Source organism: Abrus precatorius, unplaced genomic scaffold (genome assembly GCF_003935025.1).
Source record: "Abrus precatorius isolate BTA unplaced genomic scaffold, Abrus_2018 Scaffold7, whole genome shotgun sequence".
In the NCBI taxonomy this organism is placed as follows: domain Eukaryota; kingdom Viridiplantae; phylum Streptophyta; class Magnoliopsida; order Fabales; family Fabaceae; genus Abrus; species Abrus precatorius.
In genome coordinates this window covers 10,380,494-10,393,760 of record NW_020874417.1, presented here as the reverse complement: position 1 = coordinate 10,393,760, position 13,267 = coordinate 10,380,494, and the positions used below count along the sequence as shown (strand labels likewise).

The following is a 13,267-nucleotide window of genomic DNA, read 5'->3' as shown; positions in this document are numbered from 1 at the left end:
TTTGATTTTGGCTATTTTGAAAGAGAGAAAAAATGGTTGCTTGGGAGAGAAAATGCTAGAGCATCACAACAAAATAAGTGTCATAAAAAGTTTGTAACAACTACTTCTATTCTTCCTCAAAATGGAACCTCTTTCATTGATTTCGGCAATCTTTACTGCCCCTTAAACACATCCTCTTACCAATTCAACCCAATCACTCTTTGCTCCTGCTTTAACAAATGCCAATTTGACTCGTATTATTTTTCATATTTTTCTCACAAATGCTTGAATAAATTGAGGAAAAAGAAGCTTCAACTGAAGATTAAATTAATTAAGATAGAGATAAGAAAAAACTTATAATTGGTATTTGATATTCGATAATTCAGACAACAAATTCAGTAAATGATCAATTAATTTACGCGGCATGGGTTCTTTATTAGTTAAGATCCATTGGGATCTTCATTGTATAGCTTATACTAATTTCAGTTAAAAATTAGAAGTATAACATGTTATCTAAAAAGATTAATACATTGCCAAAGTATTCCTTTCTTTTTTTTTTCAAAAATGTGTTTATCTTTTAATTTAATCCTTTAATCCTTTTTTTTCTCAAATTCATCTTCTAGTTTTTTTATACGAAATTTTCCTTGTCCTTCACGTCATCTTAACATCTTAACATTATTATTTCATTAAGATAACATAATTAATGGTGCTGGTCACACAAGGACACATATATGAGCCATTATTAACACTATTAAAATTACATTACAAATCAAAATAATTTTCGTTACAAAAACAAATTAAAACGAAATAATTAAAGGGTGACATTAAAAATAAAATAAAATTAGAGGATGAAAATAGGTTTACTATCATACTTACAAGTTAAGATGATTACATAAGGCTAAATTAATTTGTTAGTCCTGTAGTTTTATATATTTTAATTAAGTCCTCACAACTTAAAAAATGTTAGTTAAATTCTTATAATTGTAAAATTTACTCGTTAAATCATTAACAATTAATATTGTTAGAACTCTATTAAATATGAGCACGTAACATGACATTTTTAATTTGAGAATCTACCTTTTGAATTTTAATAATTTCTCTTTTTTATTACCTCTTTCTTAAGTTTATTTTAATCTAAATCTTTAAACTTTACTGTTAATGAGTGATATATTTAATATGTAAATTATTTCATATTAATTATTTATTATTTTTGTATAATAAAATATAGGTGCTTATCATGATACTCTGAACTTGAGAAAGTATGGTATATTTTTTTAAAATTGAAGATTTATATTTATGTTTATTTTAAATAAACTACTAAATTTATTATTTATTGATATAAAATTAATAGTTATAACTATTGTACGTGCAATATAATAAAGCATAAAATATTCTCAATATTTTCCTCGTCACTATAAAATATATATTGTAATATTATATTCTTTAGGAGATGTTTGATATTCAAAATTTTTTTAAATGAAATTCCTAAGAACGTGTTTTCTAAAAATATGTTTCTTGATAATTTATTATCCATATTTGTTTATTAGGTAATTTTTTTGAGAATCTTTTTATTTTTTTCTCATTATCATGTTTGGTATTAAAAAAACTTATATAAAAATATTATTACTTTTACTTCACTTAAATATAAGTCATATAGAGCTTTACAAATAATGGCAACAAGTAAATTAACAAAAAAAAGTAAATAAAAGATACTTACCAAAAAATAGGAGGAGTGACTAAAAAAGAAAGAGCGTAAGAAAGACAAGTAAAGTAGAGTAAAAAATGATTTGAAATTGATAAAGTAAAGTAGAATAAAAAGAATATTTTTATTTAAAAATTTTAGATTTTTTATAAAGTTAAGGATACTCGTCTATTAAGATAAAAAATAAAAATTCTAATGTTTTTATAGTTTAAATTTCTCAAATCTCACATTTTTTGAGAATATTATTTTGTTTTTTATACTAAACGTAGGTCAGAAAAAAATTTAAATAACACTCCTAGAAAAATTAAAAGAGTTCGGATACCAAACATCCTCTCAGTGATAAACGTAGAGAGTCAAAGAACTTGAAAATATATATGCACAAATCAGAATGGAAGGGAGTTAAAAGTCTATTTCATTGACTTCTTGGACCGCTTATAGACTTTTTTAACATGCTGTGAAGTGTACATTAAAAACTTTTTGTTTAATAATTTTGTATTACAAATTATAGAATATTATAAAATATAACACATTGATAAAATTAAATACTATAATTTCACAGTTATTCGTTTAACTTTACAGTTCATAAAAATGTTTGTTATTTTTTAATATATTTTTATTGCTACGTAATTTTTTTCACTCTTTTCTTCCCTTTCTAATTTACTCGTTGTTATTGTTAATATATTATAAACACATTATACATCCAAAAGCTATAAAATTTGGACCGATTGCTCTCTCGATCGGGGTACCGAGTTATTGGGTCTTCAGCTCAATTGGTGAGCGATGCTTTTCTTCATTAACCCTACAACGGGATTTGTTTCTATTCAGGCAAACTGAGTACGAAAGCGAATGCTTTCAATCAAAATTTCCAAATGACCCACAAAAAAAAATCACAATTTCCATCTTTTGCAGTCGTTGTTGTACTCTATTATTACCCTCATTTTTCGTCTTCTCACATCGTTTCGTCTTCTGTCCATGACTGACTGTTCTAATTTGCAACCCCTCTCAGTTGTTGTATGCATATGCTGGAGCAACGACAGATTCTCCTATAACCTCTATTTTATGTACAACGTTAACCAATATGCAATTTTGCATGACTCCCGGTTCATAGAGACTGTCGTCGATTCACCAAATTTTGAAAAATAGACTAATCACTTTAAATGGATTTGATTGCGTTTTCAAATTGCTATCACTCAAATTAGTTAGATAGCCAATTTACCGATCTACTGACCCATGCTATGTTTGTGAAGACTGAAGCATACTAGTACTTCAAACTCATTATTCCCTTTCCAATGGTTTGGTCGACTTGCAATTGACATTGCTTTTAATCTAGGTGCATCCATAACGCACGTAATTAAGTGTTGCGTTGAGACTAGGATACAATCATTGAAGAACTTTATACGTTAAACATGCTGAGAAGAATTTATGATACATTCTACAATTAGTGAAGCAACCAACTAATGTAAAACACTTTAGAACATTGACACAAACCTTATGACAGCACTAAATGATGCATTCATATTACTGACTTATGAATATCTCTGTTTATCTTTTAGGATTAATAAATATTACTATATTTTATTTTCGAAGTTAGCACAGCCTTGCCTGTGCTCCCCAAACCATTACTATAACGAGGATTGAGCATAGACGGGAGAACAGTCAAGCAGTTAGAATAAACATTACAATATATTAACATGGACATATTTTACACATAAAACGCTTCATCTCACATACTACAGATGGCTTTTCATTCCTATGGCCACTACAAAATCACTTATTTGCAAATTGTAGTGCTACAGTGGCCACACAATTCAAGAAGCATGGTAGAACATGTAGAATGACTTCAGTGGAAGTCAGGCAAACAGCAGTACAACTGTCAGGTATAAGACTTTAAATGTCAAGGTTCAGCAACTTTGCTAATGATCACAGAGGCATACTTGGCAATGGATGATTCTGGAGACTGCTGAAGCCTTGCAATCACAGGGAACAAAGGTGATGAACGGATGAACTGTCTGCAGAGTGGATGAGCACACATCTTTGCTAGGGAGAAGAGAGCTATTTTTAAAGGAGATTCGCTTGCTGAATCATTTCTGCTGGGATTTAGTGCTGATACCGCAAAATCAGATATTAATTTAAGCAGAGACTGCAAGGATAAAAGGCCATCCAAAGACATAAACAAAATTAGTTACAATCATAGCTAGCAGTTGTAGTATAATCATAAGGCCATTCAAGTTTTTATTGTAATCAGTTTAAATTCTGAAAGAAACTAGAATAATTTACACAATCTATTTATAACATGTTGTTTCTGAAGTAATTATCAGGTTGCCATTGCAATGCTTTAGTTGGCATTGCTTTCACCAAATCAATATTGTTGCTAGTTGTCAACTTCGATTTTCATTCAAACAATTTCATTCTCTCATCCACCACCTTTGTATTCACCTTTGTATTTGCAACCTCATCACTTTCTATTTGAAACAAAGCCCCACCACTTTTGTTTCTATTACCCATTACTTTCTTTTTATTTGAAACAACATAATGTTAAGAAAAAATTCTTTTTTAACAAAATTTTGTTATGTTGTTAAAATAACAAGAAGCATTTTCTTAAAAAGAAAACCTACTACTTTTTAATAAAAACAGTTTTGAGGTTAGGGATTCAACAGTGAAGAGTTTGAACAGGTACAACTCACGGTGTTGAGAGGTTATTGACTTCAACTAATTTTGGGTAACAAGTAAAAGCATGAATGGGACTAGGATGAACAAAGAGGTGGAAAAGTTGGCCATTGGAGGTCAAAAGTCGAACAAGAAACACTACAGCAAAGTAATGCCCATTGGAGATCAAAGGATGGCAGCACACGGGGAGAAAGATCTAGGTTAAGTGAAAAGGGGGCAAAAGATCTAAGGAAAGAATGGAATGCATTGATGGAATTGGCTTTAGCTAATATCTTGCTTTTACATATGATTCGAGTTATTTGGTTCTCAAATTTTTGAATTCGATACTCGAACCAAATATGATTGGACTTTTCCTTTTAGATTTAAAAATAATTTGATTATCCAATCCAACTTGTTAAGTTGTTATTAATTCGGATTGAATTGATTAAATTCGTAAGTAGACTCAGACTTAATTACACCCTAAATTTTAAGTAAAACGACAACGTTTTCTACTAAAAAAGTTATTTCAAATACAAACCCTATACTCCTAAATGTTCTTAGCTTCTCCTTCATTGACTCCTACCTTGGTTATATTATCACACTTTAAACCACCCATTCAATATTTTTCGAACTTTATTTCTTTCTAATTTTTAACCTTGCACTCTTAATATTTTTTCAGTTATTTGATTAATCATTCCGTTACTCTGGTTTGTTAGTAATTGCTTTTCTTTATTAGTAGCAATATACTAACTTACACGAGGTTTAATTTTTGTAATTAATTGCAAGGACTTGAATTAATTCTAAAACTAATAAATTCATGGAATCCAACAATTCAATATGAGTTATATGTTAAATTTACACAACCTAATAATTCACAGTAAGTTCATAACAGGAATATTAATAATCAATACTTTTCATTAAAGTCTAAGCAATATTATTAAATATATTTATTTTGATATAATAAGTATATAATCTTTTGATATTTGCTACCATTTGTAACACGTTACTATAGTAATGTACTGTGTTTTTCTTTCAAAATCCAAAACCTTAAACATTATTGTTTTCCTATCCTTACAATGTCAAATAATACTCTAGTATAATAATAATATTATTATTATAAGAAAATTTTCATTAAACTTTTGATTAGTTAAAAGTATAAAATTATTTTAAAGATTAATAATAAGATGTTCGGGACTATCTAAGATTTTGTTTTATATTTTATGTCTTCTATGCCTAATGTAACAGTAGTAAATGACTTACTACGTATTTAAAAAATGACTTTTACAAGTTTGTGACACTCGTACCTATGGATCCATATCTAATTACAAAGTAGATTTTGTGACATTGTCCTATGCAGGTTGAAAACAGTTCACTCTTCACTTAGTTGTAAAATAGATATAATACCGTGAGCTTGACTTTGTAAAGAGAAACTTTCACAATATTTAAAAAAATGCACCATGCACTTACCTGAACCGCTCCTTTGGACACAATGTCTTCACAAAGTTTGTCAGAGTTGCGAACCAGATTGCTAAGTGCACCTGCTGCATTTGCCTTGGTCTTATCCTCCTCTGCCATTTGCAACAAATTTGCCAGGTGAGGAATCGATCTCCTCAGCTCTTCATACAACACATCATTGTGGTAGGCCGCATTTCCAATCTGAGTTCGGGTTTGGGACAGCAGATTAAAAAGAGATGTGAAAAACGCAGAAAAATGCAGCATATATACCGTATGAAAAAGCATACGCATGATGACATCAGTTCTAAAAACAGGAAGGACAAATTTGTGCCATATATATCCTTGTAAATTGACAAATTACGACAAAACAGTTAAATAAAATGCAGTGAAACAACTTAAATAAAAATAATTTATCGCAAATTTCTCATTTACCAAATACAGAAATTATAATAACTAGTGGACTGCATTGTATATTTTTAACGCAATTGCATTAATATGTATAGGTATCATTATATCATATACCACAACAATCTTCTAACGCGGAAAAAAACACCGCAACAAGAAATAAATGCGAATAAGAAGAACATCAAGTTTAGGCTTTGATAGTGGGATGAATAAAACTTACAGCAAAACAAGCAAATTTCCGAGTTCGTTTGTCTGGATCTGAACATCGGTCGATAAGGATACTAATAATTTGATGTCTTGCCTGGAATTCCACTTGAAAGTATGAGACTTCAAATTATGAGAACAGAAAAACGCAGAGTATCATTTTGCTTTTCCAGATTTTTTTTCTCGTGTCAATGAAATTTTAATTTAATGTGTGCTCTGTCATCCAAAAAGGAACACTTCTTTTTCCTCTTAGATAACTGCCATGGTATGAATCTGACAGAAAATTGTATATAATATATGTTGAACTGAGAAAAACATAATAGCTTAACAGGAAACCACAACAAGAAAATAACCGCAGAAAAAGGCTGAGGTAGGGCAAAATCCTGAAAACAAGTTCAGGGAGTAGCCTTTAATCAAAGGAGATATCAGCTTCTTTCTTTTAATTTTTCGTTATGTTTATTAAGGACTCCAAGACGAATACCATGATTTATCATACTCACAAGTGAACTATAAAAGTAGGCGCTATGACGACACATGTTTCCAAGAGCACTGCAAGCTTTGGCACGCATATTGGGATCCTCGTGTGAAAGAAAATCTTTCAAGAACTCCAAAATAGAAGCACCTTTAATGTATTCATAGAATCCCTGAACACCAGAAAAGAGAAAGTAATAATGATTTTTCAAACTATAGTTAAGTAATATCCAAAATGTAAATACATGAGATTTAATTATGTCCAAGATAAGAACATAACTCAAGCCGTCCTACGCATTGGTGGCCAGAAACCATAAGTATAATCGTTCAAAGTAAAAGTATAATCAACTAAAATCGAAGTGACGTTTTGACATTGCCGAAACAAATACCTGTAAACAATGCCTTATAACACAAGGTTGGTCCGGCTTTTAGGCTCTATTAAAGTTCAAAGACTAAAATTTCAATAAATTCATAAAAACTAAATACATCCTTTGAGGATTAAATTGAGAATGGCAGCATCTGTGGTATACCAAACAACCAAAAAAAGTATTCCCCTTATTTTTTGTACACAAAAATACATGTAAACCAAAATGTGCATGGCATGCAATATCTCCACTTAACTTTCTTGCATGTGTATCCATCTCCCTTTGTCATGTAAACTGAATAGAAATAATATAGGCAATGACTGATCAACTTTGTTCTTTTCAATTTTGCATTCACAAAACAAAACCATTTGATGAAGAATGAAAGCTAACCTTGTCCATGCGAGCAAGATCAGAAATAATCATAAGAGAATCCAGTGTGACCTCTTTTGGGCGCGAACAGTCAAACAACCTTCTCATCATATTTGGATCCAAAAGACCCTTACTCACAAGTTGGATTGCTAAAGGTCGATGGGATACCATTTTTGCCAGAAAAGCAACTGGCCTGCCTAAATCATTCAAGTCCATATAATCTAGGCATCGAAGGATAATACCAGGCACGCCCACCTGAAAACTTCAAGCAATTTGTAACGATAACCTTGGAGCATTGAAGTTAATAAGATAACAATTCAACAGGTAGCCAAGAGAAAACGAAAATATAAATAATAAACTAATAGAACAGATACTAAAATAAAACCATCAAATGAATTGTCAGTACAGAAGCTAATAATTGATGAACCAGAGTACACCAGCAGTAACTTTTCAAACAAGAGTTACCCATCATCAGCCACTGCTCAATAAGGAAAATGAATTGGCATGGAGTGGCATCTCATTATCACATGACAGAATGATATTTGCTTGGAACTTTCCAATCTCCAAAAGGAAAACTAACAAAAGAGGGAATTGAAAGATGACTTTACCTCCACAAGGATCTTAATATATTTTCCCATGTCTTCCTCTATTGCCTTAACTATATCCTTATCTTCCATGCATATTCTCTGACCAGGGGAGCCAATATTAAGAAGAAACCCACTGCTGACAGAAGCAGTGGCAGATGGCAAGCCTGGTGCATTTTGCAGAGCAACAAAAGGAAATGCCAAGAGATCTATTACTGCATTAATTAGATCTCTGACTCCTGCTCTCCCTCCACCAGGTCCAATCCAGCATTTCACCAACTTGAGATGAACATCACATATCAAGTTGGAGATAAGGTTAATATGTTCATTCCTAATCAAAATTTGACGATAAGTCAAAGCACCACCAGAAAGACAATGACATAATGATGAAACTGTCCATACAACACCAATAGGAGATAATCCAACTCTATCATTTAGGCGTTCATTTCCATGAGAAGCATTTGAACCATCATTGCTTAATAAGCCCATAAGAAGAAGAGGAATACCACCTGCACACAACTGCTGAACTGCTAATGGTCCTCCCCACTTGAGTCTGGAATCTAAAAGACCAACACACCCATCTCTTACCCCTTGCCAATATGAGAGCTTCCCACTGAAGTTGCCAGGGTCCAATTCATTTTCATTCCCAGATGAAAATTTAAGATGGTCACTTAGTGCAGAAGTTCGAGGAATCAAAGGGACAGCAATTTCAGATATTGGGGACTCAACCAAAGCCCCAGATTCAAGGGATAGAATGGATGCCAAAGCCAACATGGCTGATGCACTTTGAGGATGGATAGAGGATTTTGTTTTATCATCATAAGAAATATGATGAGCGAGTACTGAAAGTCGAGCAAGCTGCTTCTTAGGTGAGGAAGTGAGCATAAAAATTGCTGAATTTCTTCCAGTTGACTTCAAACACTGAGCAATTATTGCAAGAATTAGACATGAATGACGAACCAGAGCAGAAGGATTTGTTAATTTGCACTTGACATTATTTGGCTCAACACCCTGTGTGTCTTTATTAACAGAGGAACTACATAATGATAAAACAGAGAAAATCTCTGAAACAATAGTTCCATCACCACCACCACTAACAACAGTAGTCACAGGAAGCGAACTGGGAAGACCACAAAGAAGAGCGGGAACAATTCCATTATTTAGGCAGCACCTTGACAAAAGCTGAAAAAGCAGAATATAACAATTTAAATTACATTTAACTATGTCATAGCTACAACCACAACCTTTGTCCAATAACAATTAAGTGCAACAATGGTAGAAAAATAACAAAGAATATTGGACCAATCTACTTCATTTATCCAATATAAAACATGCATAAAACTAGTTGTCATAAAGAAATCCCCAAAACAAGGGAAAGGGGTAAGCCACAAGTACCTGAAGACCACAACTCATTGCAGACTCCAGCCGTTGGTGAAAACAATAGTAAACAGCAACCTGAACAGCTTTAGATCTGAGGAATGCTCTTGTCATTCCATCAACAACTTTTGTTGCTTCTGTATCAACCAAGGGATCTTGCTCATGATCCATAATTTCCGTCCTATGTAAAGAATGACTCCTCAAAGCATTAATGGGAAACAAAATGGCACTTTTTTTCATAAAAAGAATATCCAATGCATTAATCAAAGACCAGACAGCTCTGCATGCTTCAGAAGCAGCCCGTAGCATATTGGAAGAACCTGAAATTAGACTCGATCCTGAAGTGGCTAAACACAAACACAAATGGTCCACTAAACCAGATGTTTTTGCATGGTCTAAAATTTTGTTAGCTGTTTCATTCAGTGTCTCTGGTCCGGAAATTTGAGTAGATGATCTAAGCACCTGAGCAACTCTAGACAGCATGACTGTAATGCAGGCACTAGATTCATACAGAACTCTTCCAGATGCATCATTAGTTGAAGTTACAACCTGCAAATATGCTTTAAAAACTAAGTGCTGCAAACATGTAAGAAATGCACAATTATCAAGAGCTTGTCCAAACTAATATCTAATGTAAGATAGGTATGGGTCGTAGGAAATGGATAAGAAAATCATGCTAGTTTAGATTTATTTAATAGCATTCAATATAAATTGGCAAAACAAGATGCAAATTCACATGTAGAAAGAGTATCACCTGAGAATAGATCTCAACAAATTCAACCCAGTGACTTAAATAAGAGCTTGAGGTGCAACTCCCACCATTATCTAGCAAAATTTTAGTGATGGAGAAACTCTGTACAAAATAAAACATCTGAAGATTCACTAGCTACTCTTGGGAGAAAAAGACTGCCAATTATTTTCACAAGCCATCCACCAAAAAAATAGACAAACAGTGATTTAAACAAAGAGCATCAAGTTTAATGCATGTACTATCAAAAATAAAATAAAATAAAATGCTTAATGCATGTACCGTTTATGCATGTTACAAATCAACATACTAAAAGAAGGAAAAAAACAACAAAAGCCTTTCCCATCAGGAAGGGTCGGCTACATGAATGAAACAATGCCAATGTCTTATCATAAATCATGTCGAATGCCAAACTATTTAAATCTAAATCCTTCTTAATGGTTTGGCCTATAGCTTTTCTTGGTCTTCCTCTAACTATTGCTCCCTGCTACATCTAATCTTACTTTCCTTACTAGGGCTTATGATAGTCTTTTCCACTCAAACCACGTAAGGCAAGATTCTACCTTTTATTCTTCACTTCATGCTACCCCAATTCAATCAATATTATGTGAATAAATTACAAAGCAAAAACATCTATTTATACAAATAATCACTGATTAGTCCAGGTAATATTGTTCTATTTCTAGTATAAGCCTAAGCCCATTAATACGATAAGAATACTAACTCTCATTAAATCAAATAAGGAAACAAATCAAGAAACATAAGAAATTAGAGATAACTCCTAAGTTTTCTTGTTCAACAATTACTAAGATTGCTTCCTAAATTAGATGAAAATTTAACTAAATGATTCCACAATATAATCCACAGATCTTCTAAGATATCTTCTAACATATATCAAACCAAAACGCAAGCATGTTTAATCAGTCAGAGGGGAAAAAAATACGGCAGCATATAATGCTGAAAGAATTACAAATAGATCACATGCCTTAGGGATGTACCTTTGCTATTAAGTCAGTAACTTCAGAGGATTTCATGGCTATAATTGATCCAGTAAACACAAGGAGTTCTCTTATTAGTTCATCTATGCGTCCACTAGAATTAAAGGCACCAGCCGCAACTAGGTTTGAGAGAATCCTCAAAGACTGGTTTGAATCAGGAACATCTTGATCACTGTAAATTGCTAACAAGCAGTTATAGACTTCACAGGTAATTAATTAAAAAATAATAATTTACTTAGTTCTTGAAACACAACAAATTTTTCATTTATTTTTTTATTGAAATACTAAGTTTAAAATTTTAAATGACTATATAAATATAAACACATACTCATTAATTCAATTGGTTTATTTTAATTTAATTTAGAGGAAAAATAAAGTAAAGGCCAACACCACATGAGGCAACCTCCTATTTTGAGAAAAACAATTACACAACAGGAAGAGATCAAACAAGTAAACACTACTCTTGTGTTGGCATTACAATGTGGAAAATAAAAAGACAGTGACGTAGTCATAAACGATGCAAATTTGAAACGATTTATGTGAGGCAGCAGTGCTCCGCAAGTGAATCATGCTAACGTAAGCACTTCTGCATCATGTACTAGTTTATTCTAGTTTCAACAAAGTAAAATAAAACTTTCAGCAATTAGTTTCAAGAAAACCACATCAAATAGTTCATACAATGATTGCCAAAGAGTCACTCTGCTCTAGAAAAGCTGGCTATTTATTTAAATTAGAGGGAGAGATAAAGCAAAATGCAGATTTGTGATTAAATTTAAAACTTGCAGAACACTAATGTTAACCAGAAATGCAAGAAATCAAGTTCTAGACTAGAATGATAACAGATCCATGACATTTCTACATTCCAAGTCAAAAGAATGTTCCACATATGACAATGAACACCATATAAAAAGCAGAAAAAAAAAAGTGAACTCCAGACCTTAAAACCAATTCAATAATTAATGATATTCATGAGGATTCCATATGAATAATAAGTTTCACGTATGCAATTAATATCTACCTGCAAATATTTTGAGATCCTTTAGACCATTTTTTCAGTGGTAGCAGAATATGTCCCAATGCTTCATTGTCTTGACCAATTATTTTGGCACCTTTGACTGTGCGAGAGTTATTTTCAAGTCGGTCCAATCTTTGGCAGCCTACTGAGAAGTATTTGTATTTGCATCAAGCCATCAATGAAATATTACAGTTGTTCTTGTAAATAAAGAATAATAATGGAGACATTTGACAATTCATTTCAGAAAGCTAACAGAACAAAATTGTAATCCAAGTCCGTACGTAATAACAAGTACCTAAAATCCCTAAATGAGTGCATACAAAACTAATTATACATCCATTGCTCATAGATGTCAGTAATAAAATGTGGGAAATTTTCCAGGAGGCTATAGCTTATATTTAGTTGGAATTCACTTTGATGTTTGAACAGCAAAAGCTTTCTCATAGCAACTTGGTCTCTTTATTAGAAAGAATGAGGAAGAAATTCCCAATTTACAGAATAGAACACATGCACTGCAGAACTTTAGGATCTGCACCTCCCAATGACAAGATGCCCCTCCCTCTGCACCTCTGTTTCCTTTTTATAGGCAACATGCCCTACTTTTCTAATTATCCCAGCCCCCGGCCACCTACCTAATTTTTCCACTAACTAACTACGCGTTACCTAATAATACTTCCCTCCTAAACATTCACCTTGTCCTCAAGGTGAACAGCTTGTGGCATCTGAAATAAAGCCTACTCCAGGGCCCCACTGTTTGAAGCACGATGACTGAGATAATCCTCAAACCCTCTTGGGTCAAACACAAACAACCATGTGCCTCCAATCTCTTCCAATGCTCTGCTTTCTGTTGAATTTTCAGCCATAAAACTGAGCACCATTGCATCTGCAAGTGACCTGTCCTTGTTGCCTGCTCTACATGAACCATGCTTTTGCCTTGGAGTTGCTGGAC

The 13,267-nt window shown here is 32.6% G+C and overlaps 1 protein-coding gene across 1 annotated transcript; it reads right to left on the bottom strand.

Moving 5' to 3' along the window:
* Positions 1–3,575: 3,575 nt before the first annotated feature.
* Positions 3,576–11,873, bottom strand: LOC113871457 (serine/threonine-protein kinase TIO). Its single transcript, XM_027508552.1, has 9 exons — positions 11,782–11,873; positions 11,304–11,475; positions 9,576–10,133; positions 8,205–9,362; positions 7,618–7,851; positions 6,892–7,035; positions 6,408–6,488; positions 5,795–5,983; positions 3,576–3,821 (listed from the first exon to the last, which is right to left on the bottom strand). Exons 1-9 carry the CDS (start codon positions 11,871–11,873, stop codon positions 3,576–3,578), a joined length of 2,874 nt encoding a protein of 957 aa, XP_027364353.1.
* Positions 11,874–13,267: the final 1,394 nt, after the last annotated feature.

Coding starts and splice junctions, on each gene's coding strand:
- LOC113871457 (XM_027508552.1), bottom strand. CDS start 11,873: ATGATTCACTTGCGGAGCACTGCTGCCTCACATAAATCGTTTCAAATT. Junction 11,476..11,781: donor GTCTTTTTATTTTCCACATT/GTAATGCCAACA, acceptor AGCAATTTACAG/TGATCAAGATGTTCCTGATT. Junction 7,036..7,617: donor ATCTTGCTCGCATGGACAAG/GTTAGCTTTCAT, acceptor TCTGGTGTTCAG/GGATTCTATGAATACATTAA.